The following is a 24,297-nucleotide window of genomic DNA, read 5'->3' on the forward strand; positions in this document are numbered from 1 at the left end:
AAGTTTTGAGTTAATATGAATAAAAAATGATTATAAAAAACTTGTGTCTCTGATTTTGAATGTACAGGATTGTAATCATTTATTGTTCCCGTTGATTAATAGTATTAGATTGTTACTAAAGAGTATCAGTTATATTAAGATTAGTTTCTCTCCTAAAAAGGCTAACCAAAGTGCAAATAGATTAGTTAAGATTAGTTTAGAGGACTGTTCGCCTTTTTCTTTTTTTTATAAGACCCTCTCTTTGTTGTGGCCTTTTGTAAGTAGAGATGCTTTGGGTTTTTGGTTCTTAAAAAGACTAGTTAATTTTGTCCTTGTTGTTTGAGTATTTTTGACCCCATCTATCATAAAAAAAATGCACAATAAAATTTAATAAAATAATAAATATTATTTTGAAATACAATACATCTATTCCAATTAAGAAAATATTATTTTTCTTTTAAAATTATAGTTATAAAAATAATTATTAATATTAAAACAAGTATGTATATACATGTGCACGTATACAAATACATATTGCAAATTCGATACCATGGTAATCGACATTCACAAAATTTGGTGAATAAATGACCTCGACATTCAAATTCATTTGATAGACAAACAATACACTCAATTACATGCATATTTTTAATATTAATTGAATAGGTCGGATTATCATTATTTTGCTATATGAAACGTTATATTATTACGGATATGCCAACAAAATTTACATTTTAGATGAAGAGCGAACATTTTTCAGATAAATAATTATTTTGTATTAAGAAATTTTTTTAATATTTCACTAATTAGTATATTTAGACTTTTTAAATGCATTAATTAAAATATGTACTCATATCAAACAATTTAAAATGAGAATTATTACTTGTATAATTTTGGAGATTTATCTGTAAAACACTTGACCTTTCCTCTATTTTAAGAATTAATTTAACTGACATCGTTATCATTCCCTTGCTTTTCTGCACGAAAGGGAGATATTCCTTACCAAATTTTTTGTTGAATATTAGAACACGTAAACGAGCTTAATAAAAAATGAAATTTAAAGAGTAATTAGTTTAAATATACATTTTAAATAAAATTTTGAATTCCCATTTTGTATATAAATATAAAATTGCTAATAAAGAACTAGCTTAACGATATTATAAATGTTTTTATTTGGAATAAGATTATTTCGTACAAAAACCATTTATGGTGTAGAATAAAAATCGGAAATGAAAAGTTACCTTTGTAGAGAGGCATAGGCTAAGTGATGAGCATGGGCATCAATGATTAAATAACGTGCCATATTTAAAGCAACTAGCAGCTCCATATTTGCAAAAGTTGGGCTAAAGGATTCAAGGTCTAGGCATAGGCAAGTACTAAGTAAAAAAGATGTTCATTAAGTTACCAGTTCCCTAGTTGGTTAGGCATGGTGACCTCGATTAGTCATTACTTTTTGTCTAAGAATACAGCTAATAATTATGATATGACCCTAACAGCAAAGTCAAAACTTGGGTAGGCAAAGCAATTGCCTAATTGGCGATTTCTAAAGGGAAAAGAGGAATGCTTAAAAATAGCATGCAACTTTCGATACCCAAACTCATTTGTCTTGCATATTTTTCTTTTTGGTTAATTGTTAGCATTAGCCCCCCCATTCCAAGTGGTAATGAGGTGTGCCCTCAAGCATCAAGGTTCAACAGGATTTCGATTAAAACCCCTCGGGAAGCAAAATTTTCCACACCAATGTCATCTGAAACTCGGGCATTTATTACTTTTTAAAATGGACCAAATCTAGCTTAAGTTCTTTATATTTTTGGCATTAAACTTTCAAATTAAATAATAATATATGAACACTTTGCCAAAATATACTATTTAATATTAAAAGAATTTATGCAAGTGAGAAGATAGTTAACTTTTGGAGGTTAAGACGCACACATCATAACGCTGAAAATGGTGCAATAATAGTGAATTGGCCTCCTTACATGGTACCCGAAACAGCGCATTAAAGTGGTAGGAGAATCAGAATCTATATTGAACATACTACACACAATTAAATGGCATAAAATCATCACAGAACCGACATAGAAAAAGAGATATAATCTAGAGGTTGACCATCCTTAATTTCAAATATAACAATAAAAAGCATTTAAAGGAGATAATTAAGCAGAAGGATAGGTGTGAGATTTGGTGAAATAGAAGGGGACAGAATAGACATCCGCCCGGAAATACAGGGAGACCGTACAGTCTTAGACAGCAAAATAACCTCCACAAACAAAAGTGAGTCACTCCTACTACAGTGTAGTCTTTGTTCTTGTAACTTTCTTCTCTCTCCTCTCTCCCTCTCCCTCTCCCTCTCTGCCACACATCACACCCAACAGTCTCAGCATTGCAGCAGCTGCACCACTGCTCCACCTTCAGCATTCAGAAGAGCAAAAGGGAAAATTTAAATAAATACTAATAATAATAATATAATTAATACAAAAGAAAAAAAAAGAAAGAAAGTATTTTTATCTACTTTATTAATGAAATAATGAAGAAAGTATTTTTATCTACTTTATTAATGAAATAATGAAGTTAAGTTAAATCCGAATGAAAGGTTGATTTGATGCTTACCCAAAAAGCCAAACCCATTCATTCACTCTCTCCTCAAAGGAAAAGGGAAGAGCCCAAAAAGGGGGGGAAAATGAAGAGAGAGTGATAGGTCAGTGGGAGAGAAAGACAGAGACAGAGAAAGAGGGTCTCTTTCTTTTTGGAGTATTGGGTCAGGTTCTTTTGGCAATGCCCAAGTTGGTCTTCACGCTCTCTCAGTCTCAAGAAAATGCAGTATCAGCAGGAGGCATGAAAAAACCACTTCTTCAAATATCTCTCTCACACTCTGCAACCGCAACAATCTTCATTCGTTTTCTTCGCTTTCCCTCTTTCCTCTCTCGTCTTCTTTCCCATGGCTGGTTTGATCGATCTCAACAACACCACCGAGGACGATGAAACGCCGTCGTTTGGTTCCTCCTCCGTGTGCTTGGAACTGTGGCACGCGTGCGCGGGTCCTATGATCTCCTTGCCTAAGAAGGGAAGCGTTGTCGTGTACTTTCCTCAAGGACACTTGGAACACCTTCACGATTTTCCGCTCCCTGCCTCTCTTAATATCCCTTCCCATGTGTTCTGTCGCGTTGTTCATGTCAACCTTCATGTGGGTTTTCTTCCTTTTTATAAATTTGCTGTCTTTGTGGGTTTTCGCACCTGGGTATTGAGTTTTTACCGCTTTTTTTTTCCTTGTATTTGGTGTTTTTACGTGTAATGTGTTTGTTTGTTTTGTGCAGGCTGAGGAAGGGAGCGATGAAGTGTATTGCCAAGTGTTGTTGGTCCCTGAAAGTGAGGTGAGGATTTTTTTTATGGTTTTGCTTTGGTTCGGTTCCGGTTTGGAGAGAGTGCTCAAAAAGGGAAAAAAAATTAAATTCTCAACTCAGAATCTTGACCTCTTCAGTACCTTAGTGTTACTGGCTAAGCAAATTTGACCAATTGAGATTGATGATTATAGAGAAACTGCTTAATTGAGGTTTAGCTGAGAGTTGTATCTCTGGAAAACATGAAGTGCACAATATAGCCATAGGTTTAGTTTATTTTTATTTTTATTTTGGATGTCTATGTTACTTACTAGTCTTTTTTTCAACACACCCTTATCAGAGAAAAGGGGAAGTGCAATAAAGTGCCTTCATGAACTGATTAACTTGGCCATTGTTTATAGCAAGTGCAGCAAAAGTTGCGAGGAGGGGAAATTGATGCTGACGGGGAAGAGGAGGATAATGAAGCTGTGATGAAGTCAACACCCCACATGTTCTGCAAGACTCTTACTGCTTCTGATACCAGCACTCATGGAGGGTTCTCTGTGCCTCGTCGTGCTGCTGAGGATTGCTTTCCTCCCCTGGTAATTACGAATGATGATGCATTCTTTTTCTCTTTTGTCTGTTTGAGGGTTTCCTAGATTGCTCTTTTCTGTTTCACTATTTTATGTTTTATGTAATACAATTTAGTAGCTATTACAAATTATATGTGATAAGCACTGGTATCAAATTATATCAGACAATTCTTCCGTAGCATTTTGAATTTAAGTCCATTGTTACTATAGGATTACAGCCTACAGAGACCTTCACAGGAGCTTGTGGCAAAGGATCTGCATGGCCAGGAATGGAGGTTTCGACATATTTACAGGGGTATGTCTCTTATGTTCTCGTCTAAGTTAAAGTATATGCCAAGAGAGTACCACTTTGATTGTTTGGGGTTTGTATTGCCTGTTCCTCATGAACAGGGCAACCTCGAAGACACTTACTTACTACTGGATGGAGTGCATTTGTGAACAAGAAGAAACTTGTGTCCGGGGATGCCGTACTGTTTCTTAGGTATGGAGACCTTAATTCTATTAAATATTTACTAGTAATGTAGCGAAGACAGGATTGACATTTTATACTGCATGACAGGGGTGATGATGGGGAACTGAGATTGGGAATTCGTCGGGCTGCCCAACTGAAAAGTGGCAGTGCCTTTTCAACACTCTCCAGCCAGCAATTGAATCCTAGCTGTCTTATGGAAGTGGTTAATGCTTTATCTACAAGATGTGCCTTTAGTGTTCATTATAATCCGAGGTATTTTCGTGTTGTTCTATTCTACTTTCCTTAGTAGGTAATGTAAGAGAAACACTCAGTTTCTTTCTACACTGGAATTTCATTTTTGTACAAGATGTTATGCACGTTGTGGGATTCAGAAAGATTTTTAGTTACATATGAAATGAACAATCACTCGATCAGCATGTTCTGATATTCTTGGCCTAACCATTCTAGTTTAATGTGCTGAACACAGATTTGGTTTGACCAAAACTGCATCTAGCCATTCTAGCTCCACCTGCACATACTTTGAAGTATATTTTACTAAGAGTATAGTCAGAGACAAGACAAGCTAATAATTTATGTTCTTTCTGTGAATGCATTCTAACATTCAAATTGGAAGTTCACTTTGTGTCTGTCACTTATTTTTTGTTGTTACACAAGTTTATGTGTGTTCATGGCTTATGCCAAATACAGTCATTAATCATCCTCATATTTTCTTAGCCAATAACAGAAAGATATTTATCCCTAGGTGATAAACCTTCCTTTTCAACTTAAATACATGATTATGTGAATATCCTAGCAACATATAGTGCCTGTGTGTCAGTAGTTATGTCGCTTCCTCAAACAAATGAATTCTCGATGACAGTAAATCAAGGAATTATATGCTCAGACTATATAGTTTTGTTATATGCTAGCACAACTTAAGATGGTTTTATTTCATTCAGGCTTTTACTTCTATATACCATCTTGGTCTTAGTTTTCATGGATTTCTTGTTGTACTGCTTTTTTCTTTTTTTGCTTTTCTTGCTAAGCATGATATCTGATTAGTGTCTTCTATATTTCACTGTGTCTTTGTAGGGTCAACTCATCTGAGTTCATCATACCTGTCCAAAAATTTTTAAAGAGCCTTGATTATTCTTATTCAGTTGGAATGAGGTTCAGGATGCGTTTTGAAACTGAAGATGCTGCAGAGCGAAGGTTTGTTCATGATTTTGCTTGCTCCATTTAGATAACCCTATTACTAGAGAATCTTAATCAAATTATTTTTGGCAGATTCACAGGATTGATTGTTGGAATTAATGATGTGAATCCTGTTAGGTGGCCTGGATCAAAATGGAGATGCCTACTGGTATGGTTATCCTTTACATGCCAGATAATGTCAAGAGATGATTGTTCTGACACTTGTGGCTAGATGATATCTGATGATCACTTTAGCTTTGAAGGAAATACCTATGGTTTTTTTATTTTCAAGTTAGCTGTTTTGTTAGTGAAACTGTGGCTCCTTGTTTTAATAGCCACTGGCATAAGGCGTTTGAGCCTGCTACTGTGCCTGATTTGTTTGTTAGTATTGAATATAGAAAAGGCCACCTTCCATGTCTCTGCTTGAAGCTGAGTTCACCATATAGAAAATCTTTTAATTGCTGCTAATATATCGTTATTTTTCAGTTACTTTTCTAGATTTATATCACATGTCAATGGTCATCATCCCTCTGATAATATTGTCATTTTATTTTTAATGTTCTGCTAAAGTAGTAGCTATGCTTGGTTTTAATTTTCAGCTCATAACTTCAAAAGATTGATTGCATGTTTTCTTAAAGAAAACTATTGTTGTTTTTATAGTTATCTCATCTCATCATATTGTCCTCATAATTATGGCTTATTATGTGGTGTCTATCTAGAGGAACTTACTGATTGTGACCATATCTTTTTCTCATATTTTGCAGGTGAGGTGGGATGACTTAGAAACCACAAGGCATAATAGGGTTTCTCCATGGGAGATTGAACCATATGGTTCTGCTTCCACTGCCAATAACTTGATAGCAGCTGGTTTGAAAAGGACTAAGATTGGATTGCCTTCAGCAAAGCTAGAATTTCCAGTTCCCAGTATGTCTCACTTTTTCTTCTCTACTTTTGAGTTGTCCTGTCTCATGCAACATTGATGAGTTTTTCTGTTCTTTTGCAGATGGGATTGGGACATCAGACTTTGGGGAATCACTAAGGTTCCAGAAGGTCTTGCAAGGTCAAGAAATGTTGGGTGTTAATACTACTTTTGATAGTATTAGTGCTCAGAGTCACCAACTATCTGAATTAAGGAGGTGCTATCCTGGTTCAAACTGTCCTGGGATCGCTGCAACGACAGGAAATAGTATCAGAATCCCACAAGTGAGTTCTGATCTTTCCTGCAACGGCATAGGCTTTAGTGAATCTTTCCGATTCCAGAAGGTCTTGCAAGGTCAAGAAATACTTCCTAGCCAACCATATGCTAGGGCCTTGTCTGTTGATGAGGCTTGTGGAAATGGTCGCTTTGGACTTTTCGATGGTTACCAGGCACTGAGATCCAAAAATGGATGGTCTTCCAACATGAATAACAATTCTTCACTTTTGCATCCACCGGTTCCATCCAGGCAAGTGTCATCTCCATCATCCGTGTTAATGTTCCAGCAAGCAGTCAATCCGGTTTCAACCTCGGATTATAACAATAAAATCAATCAGGTGATGAAGGATAAAGTCCATCAACGAGGTTCATATGCTTCTGAAGTAGAAGGTGGAACTTTTGTATCAACTCCTGCTTATGAACCTATTCTTTGTGGACTAGCTCATGAGGGCACAAATTCTTTTGCTATTTCAAAATTGCATAATCAGTTGGATAGTTCATGCTCACATGATTCCATTTCAGTACTGAGAGGCAGTCAAGAGTTGGTTTCCTCTTGTAAAAGTAGCTGCAGAGTCTTTGGTTTTTCATTAACAGAGGGTGCTCCTGTTGCTAATAAAGAGGCTGATGCATCTCCAGTCGCTTGTCAATTAAATTCTGGAGCTTCCTTTACAAGGCATGTTGAAGATGATTTTCATCCAGGGCATTCGCTTAGAAACAAGGCAGTTGGAAGTTATTGCACCAAAGTAAGCAATCTTTATCCTGTAAGAGACATGGTATTTGGTATAGTATTGTAGTGCACTTCTCTTAAATAGAATCCAAAGGTTCATTAACTGGAATCATTGATAGACTAAATTTCACTTCTTTGATCTTGGCGGCTTCGATCTAAACTGCAATTAGTAACATGAAAATTTCATGAAATAGCCAATGATTGCTCCATGATAAAATGGATAGTCACGAAAGAGTGAATGAAGTAATGCTGGTAGGAGTTACCTGATAGTATTCTGCTATCTAATTTTATTGTCAAAGCCCGTTCTGGCTACTGATTAGTATAATACTTAAGTGGGTTTTAACAAATGCATGTGCTGGCTCATGGCATTAAATGTTCACATAGCTTTGCTAGTCAGGCAGATTTATGATGTGTGAAAAAATAATAGTGCTGCTGCAGCACCTGTTCATTTATTTTTCTTTTTTGTTGTGTTTTCTACTCGAGCTTGATTCTCTGATCTTATTAAATTATAATTCTACATGTTATTTGCAGGGTGTGCTGCAGTATTGACCTTAAAATCATGATGCATGCTAGTTGTGACACGGGCGTGAGGTAGCAGAGGATAATGTCCTTAGTTGTTGTACTTTATGTATGTGCTTTGCTATAATAACCATAGATTTTGAAGACCAAAAAAGTTGTAACTATTCGCCAAATTCAGATATTTATCTTTTAAAATTGGCTGACTCACATTCAAGCTCCTGTATTAATCTTTTATGGTATGTTTATTGACCGGTATGAGGCAACCTCAATCCGATGCATGTTTATCCACCTTTTGGTTATATGCTGAACAAAGTGGCAGTGCATAGCGCTTCATTTATCTTAAATTGGGTATGACAACATTAGAGATCAAGAGCTCTTTATTTTTGTCTTTAGTGTTGTCCCCACATATTACTCTTTTCGCTTTTAGTTTGTTATATTTTTTAATTTTTCTGTGTCAGGTCTTTAATGTTAAGTTTAAAAGGTAATAATAACAAAATTTTGTTAAAGGAATTATTATTGCACTTCCATAACTTTAATACGAAAAACATTTTTAAAATACTTGAAATTGCTTTTTATATGGAGTTGTGCGATTGTTGGTCTGAAGGCACAAGAGATTCCACCGTACAAATTTCCTGATTGGGAAGATGAGCAGGTGTGACAAAATTGATTCTTCCATGTCTTCATTTGTCCACTTTTGAATGTTTGGTAACTAGGTCGGCAGAATTATTGGAATGTCAAATTTCAAAAGTCAGTCTTTTAAGGGCAAATAATGTTATTTGCTAGAGTTAAATAATTTTGACATTCATGACGTACTGCATGACCGAATAACTTAGTACCATTCAAGTTAAATTATGAACAAAACCTAGATTAATTTTATATATTTATACTATAATTTTCTAATCGAATTATCAAATTAAATTATTATATATATTTAAAGGAACTTATTTAATGTTGAAGGATAATTTATAAATAAGTTTAATTATTTGAACAACTAAAAGTTATAACATGTACTATAATTTTTATCTATCATTTAGTTTTTATCTTATTTTTTATATATGCATCTAAAAAGCATGTCTTGAATATTAAGTATTTTAATACGAGAAACATCACTCTATAATTATCATTTTGATTTGTGATCTTGATTGTTATGATGTAAGAAACGTTGATCTTTTGTGCTTGTATACTTACTCAGCGTCACTTTGTGTAGTTGTTCAAACACAGTTTTGTTTATGCTAGAAATTTTTGTTTTAAAATTTGTTTATACAAAATGTGTTTTACAATTAAAATTCCGATTCCAATTAGACTCTTCTAACTTGAAATTGTAATGATGTGGCTGGAACTTGCAACCACGATAAGTTATTCTTTTTGTGCACGTTTTCCTTATGAATTCTTGAGTAGAAAATTAGGGTAGTGCTTGAAGAAATATTCAAATCATTATCACGTTCAATTATAGGCTGTTGCAAAATTAGGTTCTTTAGCATATCCGAATGTCGAAAGACTTGTGGAGCTTAATTGCGTCTGTTGCCTTAATTTTTCAAAAATATAGACTAGCGAGGATTCGGGCTTATCTGTTTTATAATTAAAAATAATTATTATGATACTTTTCAATATAAAGCATTTGTTTCAATAAAATTATGTAGTTTAAATTAATTTATACTCGTACATAATCATATTTAACAGCTTAAAATGAATTATACTTAATTTTAAATTAAATAGTCACTTCGATACTGCCATAGAGTTGAACTTCACCTCACATATAAAGTTCACTTGGCGCTTCATATCATCAAGGTTTGCTTTTGCATTAGTTAAAAAAGACGGAACCGAGTAGAATAAAAGGAACATTTTGGATTGACAGAATAGAGTGGAATGAAATGAAACTATCCTAAATTGCATCACTTAGAGACTGTTTAAAATATATATATAAACTCTGTTTTTCTTTCTATTTCATTGTAACAAAATCAAATAATGAAATTATAAATTATTCTATTTTATTTTATCTTATTCTTGCTCAGCATGAAATATATGGCCATATTAATATTTTCAATGTAACAAAATTAGCTTCTCAATGTGTTTTTTATTCATTCAACATTTTTTAATTGTTCTTAAATTTTTATAAATTAAAATATTTATATTAATTTTTTATAAATATGAAAAGAATTAAAACATATTTCATAATAATTATAAAATTAGTGATAAAAAAGCTTACTTCTTACACGTAGAATTTCAGTAATGTCCCGTTCTTTACCGTTGAAGCTTATCAATATTGCATCTTTATTTAATTTTTTTTTAGTTATTATTATTATCATGAAAATTTTTCTGCAAGCATTGTTATTATTTTTTGTGATTTTTCTAATTTTTTAGAAGTGGGTCTTTTCTAAAAACAAAAAAGTGCAGTTGATTGACCATATGAAGTGGACTAGGCCCAATCCATTTAAAAATGAGTTAAGTTAATATTTTTTCAAGGTAAATTGCTCTATGGGCTAACCTAAGCTACTTGTTAAGTTTTTTAGCATAGGTCACGTGGGTTAAAATTTTCCATTTGACATTTTATATATATACATAGACACACGAAAACAAATTAACCAAAACTTAACTACAATGTACTCAAGCGAAATCAACAAGGAACATAATTTCCATCAAGAAGCATTTTTGTGTCATATATGCATATCATCAAGGAATTGAGGATATTATGAGGGTTGCTATGAGTGCTTTGGCACAAATCCTTTTGTGGTAATGTGAATATGGGACATTATTTAACTCTCCACGCTTTGCAAACTCGAATACAAAATTCAATCGTAACTTTATGCAGTCATGCAGACTGCATGTATGGTATATTAGCCATTACGTACTCTCCTCCACTTTATTTGCATAGAAACTTCTATTGTTCTAGTCATGTCTTCAAGGCATAGCTAGGTTGTCTACATCCAAAGATTCAAAACAAGATATTTCTCTCTTAACGTGAATAACACCTAAAATCTTCTTAGATCTCAATACATATTCTCAACCTTCTACCTAGTCTTCGTGCATCTTTCTACCTTTAAGTGTTAAAAAGGTTGAAAATGAGGCGCAAACGTGGGGAACAAGGTGCCGAGAATAAAGAAAATTAAGAAGTCGAAAAACAAATTGGCCATACACCATATTGAAGGTAAGAATCAAGTAGCAAAGGTAAAATATTCAATGATCAATTTCGACTGTTTTATGTCATAGATACTCTATGGAACCAAAGTAAATGGGCAGAAAGCCGGATGAGTAACATGTTTGGTTTTGCAATAGATTAGAATATATATGGAGTCACATTTGCTCAATGCTCCTAGTTACAACTTCTGCGGTGGATTACACATTTGTAGGCTTTCATCTAGAATTTCTGGGCTAGTGAGATTTTTCATGAAGATGACAGTTTGAAAACTCAAAAAAGAACAGGGTCAGTTTTGCTAATCCTTGTTCAATCAACGTAAAGAAAAAGAAATATTTTCATAAATTTTTTGCTAAGGTAAAAAGAGTATGTATTTTCGAAAACATACTTAATATGTAACGACAGGGTTATGTTAGTGTATTTTTACATTTTCGCTTAATATGACCCTGCAATTTGTGTTAAAACATGAGAGGATCTGGATCATGTATTACTATTTTGGTGTAACAAAGTCGTGAAGTAGATTGATTAATGTCAGGTGCATGCAAAGAGTGCATGTCATTGAGCTACCGGCCGAAAATAAGGTAGGTTGCTCCTCGAAGTCTATGATCGGACTTATTAACTAAATCACACTTATTTATGAAATAAATTATATTTAATCTTTTAAAAAGTTTATTTAGTTGAAAAAATTATCTTCATGCTATTCAAAAGTTTTCTAATCCTAACAAAATGACCTATTTAAATAAATGTAGTTGATGGTGATAATTATAAGATTATATATATTTATTTATTTATTAAATTTTATTAATTTCAGTTCTTAAGACTGAAGACAAGCAGTTAATAATAGTAAAATTTTATTAAAAAAATAATATTTATTATATTTTTATAACTTTAATATAAGTGTACATTTTTTTTATAAAAAATATCTATTTGTGTATGCTTAAATTCAAGCTTTAAGGCTGAGGTTAACAAAATTCTTATTTATTTTAGAATGATTAAATTAAAGATAAAAAAGTACTCTAACAACACTTATATGAAAAGTAAATATTTTCAAATGAATGATATTATAATGCTTTTATTTTTTTAAAAGTACAATAAAACGTATCAAGTTCACTTAAAATAAGTACAAAATATCAGTACACTAGTAAAATTATGAGAGAAAAAAATAGAAAACTCATTCTCCTTTTAAAACAGTTACACAAATACAATATTTTCAAATGAGTAATATTATAATGCTTCTATGTTTGAGAGTTGTTTTAGGAGGGGAGGAGAAGAGAAGGGTTAAGAGGGCTAATTTTTAGAAAAAATATTTTTTATAAAAAAATACAATAATATCATTTATATACTTAAACCCTCTGTCACTCACCTCTCTACATGTTAAATATTTTAGATAAGGGAAGAGTTTAACCTTCTTCCTCTTCCCTTTCTTTTCCTCCCCTCCTTTACCTTTCAAATTCTTAAACAAAGTCAGACCACTCAATCTCATTCAATCAATATCTATATTTATATCTATTTATTAATCTTTTATATTGATATGTAAAATTGAATATACTTACTTGTTATTACATATATTTTTAATAAAATTTATGATTATTAAACTTTAAAATGCTTAGAATCATACATAATATTGGTAACATGAATCATCAAGATGAATGCTAGCGCATGTTAAAAAATGAAACAAAAAATTAACTACAAATTGTATTTAATAAAAATTTATTAAAATTGATTACAATGTGTTACATATCTTAGGAATTTAAATAATAATTATTGCATTTGAATTATATTTAAGGAAATTTATTAGAATTAATTGTATATAAAAATTTTACATTGATAGTTATACGATATTAAGAACGGCAATATCAAATTGGCAATGAATTGTATTTAATAAAAAAAATATTAAAATTGATTATATATAAAAAAAAGTAAAAAGACTCACCATAAATATTGAAACTAAAAAATATATATTAATTAAAATTATACAAAATAACCTCACAAAAAATAAACAAATCTCTTGAATTACAATTTTATTGAAACTAAAATCATCTAAATTATTTTAGGTCTTACTCAAATTTGAATGGTATTGATAATTTTATTAATTAGTTTAATATATTTAGTATTTAAAAGTATGTATTAAAATTAAAAGATATTTGAAATTAAAAAAATACACATAATTATAAAATTATAGTTTTGTATTGCATATTATTAAATAATTTTTTTATGAAAAGATAAATTTTATTATATTAATTTTTTATTTTATGATATATTATCAGACATGTCTTTATGTCTACTTATATAAGTAATTCTTATACAACTCTTAAAAACATACTAATAGTTCTTTGTATTATTACTTTGTAATTATCTTTTGCAATAATGTCATTTTTCAATAGTCATTTGTCCAAGTAAATATATATATTTTTTAGGTTGAGAAAACATAAAATTAGATTATTTTTAAGTGGTATTATATATTAAATTTTATTTGTATCTAATTAAATTTTTGTTAAGTCTATATTATATGTGATGATTTTATTTCTACATTAAGATCAATAAACATTTACATCAATATTGACTTACTCATTTCATATAAATTCAGGTACGAAGAAGTTCATGTAACCATATATATATGTATGTATCTCATAGTTGCTTGAAATCATATACATGTATCTCTTAATTGTTTTTCCTCATACAAGTGCACTCAAAAGGCTAAAAAAATTTCACTTTCGCCCACTGTAAGCATTAAAACAAAAGTTAAATGAATTTAAAGTTAAATTTATCAAATAATTAGTTAATTTTCACAAAAATAAAAATATTTCACTTTGGACAACAAAAATAAAATTTCTCACAGGTAAGAAGCTCATGCATATATTTATGTATATGTATCACATAATTGCTTGTGCACCTCACAACACAACAGGTACATTTTCTATGTTAACCCAACACTCTAAAATTAGATCAAGAAGATTTCACTCACTCTTTTATAAAAATGAGCTCCACTTGTTCTTGCATTTATATTAGCTCCAACCAAAAGTTGTCACATATGTATAGAAAATAAACATAATAAAATCTTAGTTGTTAAATTTAAAATTAACTGCTTAAATAAACTTTTTTGCCTTGAAAATTAGAATTCACATGTCTAATGTATTATCTAAATAGTGATTTTTAGACTTAAAAAAGTCTCGTATATATATAAAATAAAATATTTGTTTCTTTCTATGATTGTATTTGTATAAGTTTTATAATCTTATCCATGTTAGTTTATTTCTAGTTGCATTACGTAGCATGCAGTAATTAACAAGTTGACATTACAAAAATAATAAAAGTCAGCTAAATATAAAATGTATTTCAAGCTATTACCATCACACAGGTATAAAAGAATCAACATATAATTTTATTTTTTTATATATATAATATTAAAGTTTAACATCCTTAACTCCACTTATGTTTCTACCAAATTTACAAGAGTTAAACACGAGGAGAATAGCAAAGAAAGTTTGATCTTCTATAGTGGTTGATGTGACAAAGCTTTAAAATAATAATACATTATTAGTTTTCATGTATTTCACTTTAAGATGAGTATTCAACAATGAAGATTGTTCAATGTAAAAATCATTAATCATGATATTATCTCTGATCTTAGACTCTGTTATGAAATCATCTCTTTTGAAAATTCAGCATCTTAACAGATGCAACAAAGGAAACAAAGAGAATATTATATAAAATATCACCAATGACATACCATTAATTGTAGTGTTATATCCAATACTAGAAGCTACATATTCTTGTCTAGTTCCCTTAAAAGAAGGTCCCATAATTATTTTTTACACATTATTAAGTTGAGATGTGATAATACTACGTAGAGTCCAAGAAACTGGCAGATATAATTAAGCAAAATCCACCATTAAGGAATGTGCTGAAACGTTACAAGACTTGTCAACCTTAGAGCCAATATAAAAATACTATATACATCTAAAGTTACAACATAATTATGACTGTTTTTTATTTACAAATTTTAGAATGAGAAACTCATATATAAGATTAAATACAGACGAAATAATAATTACAAATTATGAGATAGGTATAAGATTAACAACTATCGCACCGTAACAGGTACAGTAGGTAAACGTGAGGAATATGAACACAAGATAAAGAAAAAATATTCTTGTATTAGAAATAAACAAATAATAATAGTATTTTGTTAATGTTTATATGAAAACAAATGTAGATATACTTGTATGATTAATGTAACTAAAAATAAATAATTTTAATAAAAATGTAAAGTTTAAGTTTTAACATTTGAATCCAAATTAAATATAAATTTTTAAGTTGATTTGATAAGTCCAATTTATGTTAAGATGTAGAAATCCAAAAAAATCAAACTGTACCTGATTTAAGTGTTAAAAAGCCATCCGTTGTGGACCAATCCTCAATAACTTGTTTTACAAGCTCTAAAAAATATTGGTCCTTAAATTTACATAAAATGAAAAATGACAGTGATTAAATAATGATTTGATATTAAAATAAGTTCTAAAAAATAAAATTTAAGAGTATGTTTTTTTTTTTAAACAGTTTTTATTTTAAAAATATAATATAATATAAATTTATATTATATTATATTTATAAAAATAAAAAATTATTTTTAATAAGGAAAATAAACACTGAGTTTCTAAGTTCTTTCTGTCACTTAATTTTCCCGTTCAAAAGCATACGTCAAACCCTGTTCTTTCGCCGACTGAAAAACTATGTATATATCAAACCCTATACTTTCTTTGATTCAAAATTCCTAATTCCACCCTCATTCATCTCCCGTTGATGAAGCTTGAATGCACTTTCCATTGACCCAACGAGTAAATCATATATTATAGTAGAAATAAGTTTCACCAAAGCTTCCAATCTGTCACCCTATTTACTCAAAATAACAATTTCACATAATTTTTTTTGCTTTTAATTTTTAACTAACACTACAGTATTAGGTACTAATTAACATTTTTCTTATTATTTTTACTCCTTTTTATTTGTCACTTTTAAAGTAAAAATATTATTTATTCATTTATCATATTAAATTTTTAAGATAAAATTAATTTTTAATGCTTTCTAATTATACCTTTACCAAAAAAGAGAGAGAAATTATGGTAAATGTAACATCAAATCAAAGTATAAAATAAAGGAGACAATAGACATACTAAGAAATTACAAATAAATTTAATAAAACTTATGAAATAAATTACTTTTTGTTGATTTATTTATTGAAATTTAATTATAATGCATTAATATTATAATTTGTTTTTTACATTATCATTTGATATTGAAGTATCAAGTCATCAAGAATTATTGATTTTTATAATACAAAAATAATTAAAAGACATTGATGGTGTAATTTTTTTACTATTATTTAATTATGAGCTACATTATAAAAAATATTGGCTTTTATAATAAATATTTTAAAAAAAATTATTTATATGTTTTTTAAATAATTAATAATGTGTAAAACTTTTCACATTAGCCTTATAGAAAAATAATATTTTTATAATGATTACTTTAAAAATATATCTCAAATGCTTTAGAAATAGTTGATGGTGCTGAGGATTGTAAACTTATAATATATCAAAGTTAAATTCTTAATACCTTCATATCATGTATTTATGAGTATACAAAAGAAAATTCCTTAACTAAATATCCTTACTAGCTAAGAGAATTCGAGTGTAATTATGATTTAGTTAATACTAGCAATTTGCTTCTGCATTGTATAAGTAATTTTTTTAAAAATAATTATAAACATACAAACTAAGATAATAATAAATATTTTTATTATTAATAATGGATATTATCATATAATATGTAACATTAAATTAAAGAGAAATGGTTCTTGAATTTGAGAAAGAAATTATAAATAATGTCTTAAAATAAAAACGTACTTCTTTATTGATATTACAAATTGAAAATTTAAAATCAAATTCAAATTGACATTTAGTAAGATTATAATAATTTAAAAACTGAGTTTATCTAAAAATAAAATATATCTTCTACTTGATAAATTATTAATACTAACTCTAAAATATAATTGTTTTTGTGAATTAAAAAATAAATATTATTAAATTATACTGAGTGGTTTTTTATATTATATATGTATTTTTTAATTTAATATTAATTTAAGACTTAAATTTTCAATTATTTAATCTAAAATAATAAATTTTCATCATTAATAGTGATAATATTTACTACTTAAAAAATTTTAAAAAATAAATATTATAATTATTAACAATAAATAAATAAGTAAAATATAAAATAATATTCAATTAAAATAATGAAAGATTAACCCCTAAATTACTCTCATGCAAGAATTCTTCTTAAAAATATTGTATTTTATAATTAATTATTCATAATTTATATTTAAATATTAATTAAAGTTAAATTTTAAAAAATATTTGTAAAATAATAGTAAAAATAATAATATTCAATGTACAAGTGACGAGACTTAAAAATGGCTTTTTTATTTAAATAATACTCCTTTCAAAATTATTTTAAAAAATAGGGCATATGTGAAACAATTTTTCTGTCTAGTGTTATTTCTTGCGAAATCAACAAGTGTATTGTCCCTGCATGTCTGATAACATTTTTATTAATATTTTAATTTACTATCGAGCTAAGATGGTCGATACAAATAAATAAGATGACACATGACTATTGAAAAATCAACAAAAGAAAAAATAAAAAAATTTAAAATATCGAAAAAAAAGTAGATACACGCCAGTTGTCGATCGTGTCTATTTAATCGATAATAATATCGGATGAATTGAAACAATAATGCTGATGTCGGTCAAAGTCCGTTAGCAATATCAGAGTAATAAAAATGATAATAAACCTAACAATTATAGTATCAGAGTACTAGAAACGTAGTATACCTGACAATTATTTATCTACTGGTCTACTACGTTGATGCATTCTTTTATCCATTTGATTAAGCTGTATAAATATAGAGCATTCCGTAAATGGAGGAAATTTCAACAGGATCTACGAGGGAAAAAGTTTATACTAAGGTTAGTCAATTTTACAATTTTGTTTCTTTAATTTTTAATTATTAGATTTAATTGTTTTTTTAAATTAGTAGAAATTTGTGTGAATATGAAATTGTGAGAAAGTAAAATTATATTTAATTATAACTGAAACTTAAAATTTTCAGAACAATTTTAGACAAGTTTTTAAGAAAGGAAGGAAATATAATAGAAATAATGTAAGGAGTTCTTGTAATGCATATTACCCAGTAACTTGTTTAAAGTAGTGAAAAAAAATTTGTAGATGTTAATTGTTAGCTATAAAATGCTATAGAAAAATATAGAGAAAATGAAAAAAATTAAGGCATATTAGTATTACTTATGGGTAGCTAGTTATTTTATAAATTTTGGTAAAGTAGTAGTTGCTAAAAATAAATAAATCTAATAATAACTAAATAATTAACTATTTTCTAACATTCTACATTACATATATTAACAATTAAAAAATTACTAAATCTAATAATAACTAAATAATATTTCTTAATAAATTGCATTTTGAACATTTTATAAATAATATTACAAAAATAATTCTAAATTATTTATAAAATACTAAAAAAATATGAAAGTTTTACTGTTTACTAATCTATATTACCGGCAAAAATGTTTTGATCCTTCACTACTAGCACAACACCTGAAAAATTCATATAAACACTTGTTTTTTTTAAACCAAATAAATATTACTTATTTTACAAAACTACATTTACCTCTTTGATTTGTCAAACAAAAAGCGTAAAAACACACTTTGGTTGACACAAATTTCTCACAACTTCTTCTGAAAATTTTTTATAGCAGCGTTAATAGAAGAAACTTACGAGGAGAGGAAGAAGAAGAGAGTTAACAGTACGATCAAATAGATATGATACTACTAGCTCATGGACATGCGGTGTGTATCAATTTTTTTTTGCCGATACTTTAAATTTTTTTATTTTTTTTGTCAATTTTTCAATAGCTATATGTCATTTTCGGCACTTATATCGACCGCCTAATAAGAAATAACACCAATAAAATTGTTTCACAAATTTCCTAATTTTGAAAATAGTTTTAAAAGAAGTATTATTTAATTAAAAAGGCCCTTAAAAAGAGGGACTTATATTTATAACACTGGAGGTTACTTTAGACTAAATCAAGATAATAAAGGTATTGTAATATAAGAATAATTAATATTTTGAAATAAATTAAAATCGTTAAATTGATAATTAATTTAAAACAAACAATATTAATATTTTAATTTTATAATAATGATTACTTTATTATTCTAATTCATTTCAAAATATTTATTATTTTAAAATATTAATAAAATACCATCACATATTAATATCCCACCAATATTCAAATAATTCATAATTTCATTCTATTTTTAATAAGTTCATTTTTCATTAAAAGCATGTAATTTTATCATAAAATTCTATGCAATGATTTTGTTTTTAACTTGAGACAAAGAAATTACTGGATATACATATGCTTAACTCAATGACCTTTTTTTTTCTTTTAGATTTACGCTTGGCTTAAGGAAAAAGGAGAGACAAACAATTTCTTTAATTTTATCTAATCTGATTCATAAATTAAAAAAGGAAAGAGAAACTTTTCTCTCTCTCTCATGCAATATTAAAAAATTTGAGTGAAAAAAAAATGTTGTTATGTGGTGACATTATTATTCTTCAAATTTTATCTTCCCTCTCCGTTAATATTTGTAAGGATTTAATAATATATTATTGATTTTCTTGTCAAGGAACCTTCTCTTCTCCTTTGAGTTCAACAAAGTATATTTTTCTTTCTTCCTCTTCGTTAAAAATTATTCCCTTTCTTTATTTTTTTTAACCATTATCAATAGATATTTAATAACTCAACCTAGATATTTCTTAAAAGAAAATTAATTAACAATATTAATTGATAAGTAAATAATATTATTTACTTATAAATATATTATTTGCTCAAATCATAAAGTTAAATGCATTATTAGTTTTTAATATGTTAACAATTTTAATTTTTCTTATTTTAACCTATCAATCAATACTCTGAAGGCATGTTCGAAATAAAATGTTTTTATAATTAGGTTGGTACCTGACATATAAATAAAATTCTTTGATTAAAAAGTTTCAAAATAGAAATTCATTTATCTTAGAAAATTTTAATTATGTGCGAATAAAAATTCATTTGAATTTGGTTGAAGTTGATGTATTATTTTTAATTGATTATTAATGGTCGTTTAGCTTTTTTATTTGTATAAATTTTATCTAATTGACTAACATAATTGTATTAATAAAGAAGATGAATTTAATTTTTGTTCACAGTTAATATATTTATAGTATACATTAATTATAATATATCACAAATATAAATTTTAAATTAAATATTAAAAAAAATAAATTTTATTAATATAATAATTTATAATTAAATATCAGTATAAAATATCCACCCTATTTGTAATATAAATTATTTTTTAATAAAAATAATCCACCTACAAATTGTCAGTAGATAATTTTTGTTTTTCAGTGAATAAAAGATTGATGTGATTTAAATTAATTTAATGAAAATAATTAATTGACAAATTGTCAGTAAATATTTTTTTAAGTGAGTAAAAGGTTAATTAAATAAACCAATCTTTGTTAGGTTTAGAGTTTCGAAGTTTATTACTAGTTTTACTTTTTTAATAAATAAAATAAAATGATACATTAATGAAGTAATAATATTTTATTTGTTTAAAAGAGTAACTTGTGTTACAAATAAAAGTATTTAATAATATAATTTATTGTTGCATAATTACCTTATTTAAATAGCAATTATTTTAAAATGTAAGTAATGAAATATTTATCATAACAAATAAATATAAATACACCTAAATTTAATTTGAACTTTATAATAAGATTAATTTTATTTTCAAATTAAGTCAGTTCATTTCAAATGAAAAGTCTCATTAAAGAAAATGAATAAAATTAAATGAAAGGTATAATCATAGTATTCATCTTAAACTTTATTTTATATGTGATTGTAATCCTTTTAATTAATTTAATTTTTCATGTGTATTTTTATAATTCTAAAATATTCAAATTAAATTTTCATCATAAATATTTTATGATAATTAATGAAAATATAATAATAATAATAGTTTATATACATTGATTAAAAATATGTAAAATATTAAATGAAAACAAAATTATTAATGTTAAAAAAATAATACTTTAAAGTCATATTTATATTTTTATTATTTTTATACAAAGTTTAACATAAAAAACTAAAATTGAAGTATAAAATTAGAAGTATAATTAAGCAATAAAATAGCGATTAAAAATTAAAAAGAATAAAAGACACATAAGCGCACGTGTATTTTTATCTCCTATGAAACGAATAAAATGCGGAGGCCGATTCACGATACGTGGGATGCAGCAGCTTCTTAGATTATGTTGACCAAGTCCGTGACGCAAATCTTGTCACTACAGTTACTGTGACGTACGAGATTGCGTAACAGCCGTTGACGTTAGAGTCTTTGCCTTTTATTTTTTATTTTTATATTACCCACTTAGTACTCACGCTCCCAATTCTGTTCCCAAGGGCCACTCTCTCTCTCTCTCTCTCCCTAGCTTTCTCTCTCTCTATGCCATCACCACCATGCACCAAGCAATCCCCGCCAGCACACGTCTAAAGCAACCGGAAACCGCCGTCGCCGGAGGAATCAGCGATGCCAATGGCGTGGACGCCGCCAGCGTGATCAAAATGGTTTCGGAGAACGCGGTGATAGTAATTGGGACACGTGGGTGCTGCATGTGCCACGTGGTGCAAAAGTTATTACATGGTCTGGGAGTGAACCCTCCCGTGTACGAGGTTGACGAGGGGGACGTGGCTGTCGTTGCCGGCGAGTTGTCTAGAAAGATTGTTAGTTTCTGCGGCGGAGATGACGGCGGAACTGTGGAGTTTCCGGCGGTGTTCGTGGGTGGAAAGTTGTTTGGAGGGCTGGAAAGAGTGGTGGCCACCCATATCTCGGGTGAACTGGTTCCTATACTAAAAGATGCTGGGGCCTTGTGGCTTTGACTATAGCCGATTCTCCAATTTGAGCATGTTGTTGCTCTCCTCTTTTTCTTTTTTTTTTCATTATCATTCTTATTTTCACATTTTGGAGAGACCAATTAATTGTAGTTGAATTATAATTATATTATAGTTCGTTCTCCTCGATTTGCTGTTTTATTTTTCACTTTATTTTCCTGTCTCCATGAAAAAAAAAAAAAAAAAACTCTGTTTAGCTGGAAAGGTAGAAAAAGAGGTTATGTATATTCCTTCTTTATTGGGGTTTAGTAGAAAAAGAGGATTTCATCATTTTCGCATAATTACTTTGAAAAGAGATGAGGTGATACACGTTTAATTTTTCTTCTTTGTTATATATAGTCTATCAAGCTACCTCTAAATCAGTGGTTTGACTGGGTTCAGTGCATCACCCCTTAATTGGGAAGTACATTTTAAAACTGTTCTTCATTTATAATAAAATATATTCATAAATACTATAATCTAATAAAAGAGTTATTGCACCTGAAGGTGAGATTTCTCATAGTGTGTATTTTTTTTTCCAAATATTTAGTATTTTATGTTATATATTTCTCAAAATCTTTTTTATTTTAAATTGTTTTCAAATTTTTATGTTAGAATTTCTTCCTTCTAAATCTTATAATTCCCTCTTACGTATCATATTTGACACAAGAAAGAAAGAAAGAAAGAAAGAAGAGTAAATATAAAAGCATTGTAAAAATCAAGTCAGTGTATATTATGACAAAATAACAATATATGTAACAAGGCATGCCATTTATATAGGGATCAAATGTGAGTGAGTCACAAGTGGAATATAAGAACTCTCATGAAGTAAGGGTTATATATATAATCACAGAATATTTGAGAAATTCTTGACACATGGGAGGTGAACTGGTAACTCAGATAGCTGTAGGCAAATAAAGTTTTGTGAGTAGTAGGCCAAGATGTTTAGCAGGCCTCAATTGACATGCAAATTACTAAATAGTTGGTGGTATTCGGCCCAATCTTACTAGCAATTTGTTTGGATCTAATGAACAAATCAAGATTGTTGAGAGAAAAAAAATTACAGATTGAGTTGGGATTAGTTTGAAAATAATATCAAATTTAAATCAATCCAATTCTATATTTTGCAATTTAGATTGTATTTGAAGTTTTCAAACATTATATTGCAAGATATTTTTTATGGATTAAAGTTTTCAAAGACATGAAGAATTAGAGAGTTGAATATTATAAACTTTATTAAGAAGATCATGAGAAAGTCATCGCCAATATCAATGACAAGAAAATTTGAGAGCATAACACTTATCTCACTTGGCAAAAAAGCATTGGACACTACATAATGTATTTTGAATGGTTGAAAAATATCTCTAATGCCTGGTTTTTAAAATAAAAGATTAACTACACATATAAAAAGCTTAAAAAGAATTATGCAGCTATGAATATTGCAGATCAATCTCGTTTATTGAAATTTTGTTGATCAATTTGTTAATTAATATTAGTGAACAATTTCCTTATATCCATATATGTTGTGCCTTTATTTGTTAGGTTAATTAAGGCTGTTTCTCACTTTTAGGCACTCGTTGAGTACATAAGACTCAAACATCAAAATCAAGAATGTTGATAAAACCATTGATAGAAGAATACCATTGTTTAACCTATAAAGGTTTCAAAATATTGATAAAGAGACTATTTTGAGAATATCTTTTGTGTAATCAAATTGATTATAATAAATATTTTTTTTTTATCTAGTATGGGAACTAAATGTTATCTTTGATATTTGAAAGTGATTTGGGATAATTTACTGTTGTTATGCTCTCTTTTTACCTTTTGTTATCTTTTTTTAACTTATAATGTCACTCTTCATAACTTGCTAAACAAATTTATGAGCTGAAATATCACATCTTGTTGATCGAGGTTCTGAATATAACAAACATATAATTTTTTTTTGTCCTTGATCCAATCCATTTGAAAAACCTCTTATCAAAACCTTATTTGAACATAAATATTGTATTGTGCATTAGTCACACTTTTATATTCCACTGTTAGTGCATTGTTTTTTAAACAATTCCTTAAATTTGTAAGATTAAGAAATACTGCATAATCTTTTTTGATATTGACTCGTGCTTATTAATGCT

General features: G+C 28.5%; 2 protein-coding genes across 3 annotated transcripts; both read left to right on the plus strand.

The window, feature by feature from the left end:
* Positions 1-2,602: 2,602 nt before the first annotated feature.
* LOC113858385 (auxin response factor 3-like) lies at positions 2,603-8,358 on the plus strand. Of its 2 annotated transcripts, none has more exons than XM_027491025.1 (11): positions 2,603-3,160; positions 3,291-3,347; positions 3,716-3,895; positions 4,097-4,181; positions 4,277-4,367; positions 4,446-4,610; positions 5,430-5,549; positions 5,625-5,700; positions 6,296-6,455; positions 6,535-7,469; positions 7,985-8,358. In XM_027491025.1, exons 1-11 carry the CDS (start codon positions 2,915-2,917, stop codon positions 8,000-8,002), a joined length of 2,133 nt encoding a protein of 710 aa, XP_027346826.1. In that variant the 5' UTR covers positions 2,603-2,914; the 3' UTR covers positions 8,003-8,358. The 2 variants fall into 2 exon arrangements, with proteins under 2 accessions (XP_027346826.1, XP_027346827.1); XM_027491026.1 differs by having other exon boundaries at positions 2,615-3,160; positions 3,725-3,895.
* Positions 8,359-21,754: 13,396 nt separating this feature from the next.
* On the plus strand, positions 21,755-22,174 carry LOC113859874 (glutaredoxin-C9-like). Its single transcript, XM_027492541.1, has one exon. The coding sequence runs from the start codon at positions 21,755-21,757 to the stop codon at positions 22,172-22,174; it is 420 nt and encodes a 139-aa protein (XP_027348342.1).
* Positions 22,175-24,297: the final 2,123 nt, after the last annotated feature.

The sequence above is a fragment of the Abrus precatorius genome, unplaced genomic scaffold (assembly GCF_003935025.1).
Source record: "Abrus precatorius isolate BTA unplaced genomic scaffold, Abrus_2018 Scaffold2, whole genome shotgun sequence".
NCBI classification, from domain to species: domain Eukaryota; kingdom Viridiplantae; phylum Streptophyta; class Magnoliopsida; order Fabales; family Fabaceae; genus Abrus; species Abrus precatorius.

Bases quoted from the DNA above. Each gene is read 5' to 3' on its own strand.
- LOC113858385 (XM_027491025.1), top strand. From the start codon at position 2,915: ATGGCTGGTTTGATCGATCTCAACAACACCACCGAGGACGATGAAACG. The intron at 4,611-5,429 runs GTATTTTCGTGT...GTGTCTTTGTAG, and splicing joins AGTGTTCATTATAATCCGAG to GGTCAACTCATCTGAGTTCA. The intron at 5,550-5,624 runs GTTTGTTCATGA...TATTTTTGGCAG, and splicing joins GAAGATGCTGCAGAGCGAAG to ATTCACAGGATTGATTGTTG.
- LOC113859874 (XM_027492541.1), top strand. From the start codon at position 21,755: ATGCACCAAGCAATCCCCGCCAGCACACGTCTAAAGCAACCGGAAACC.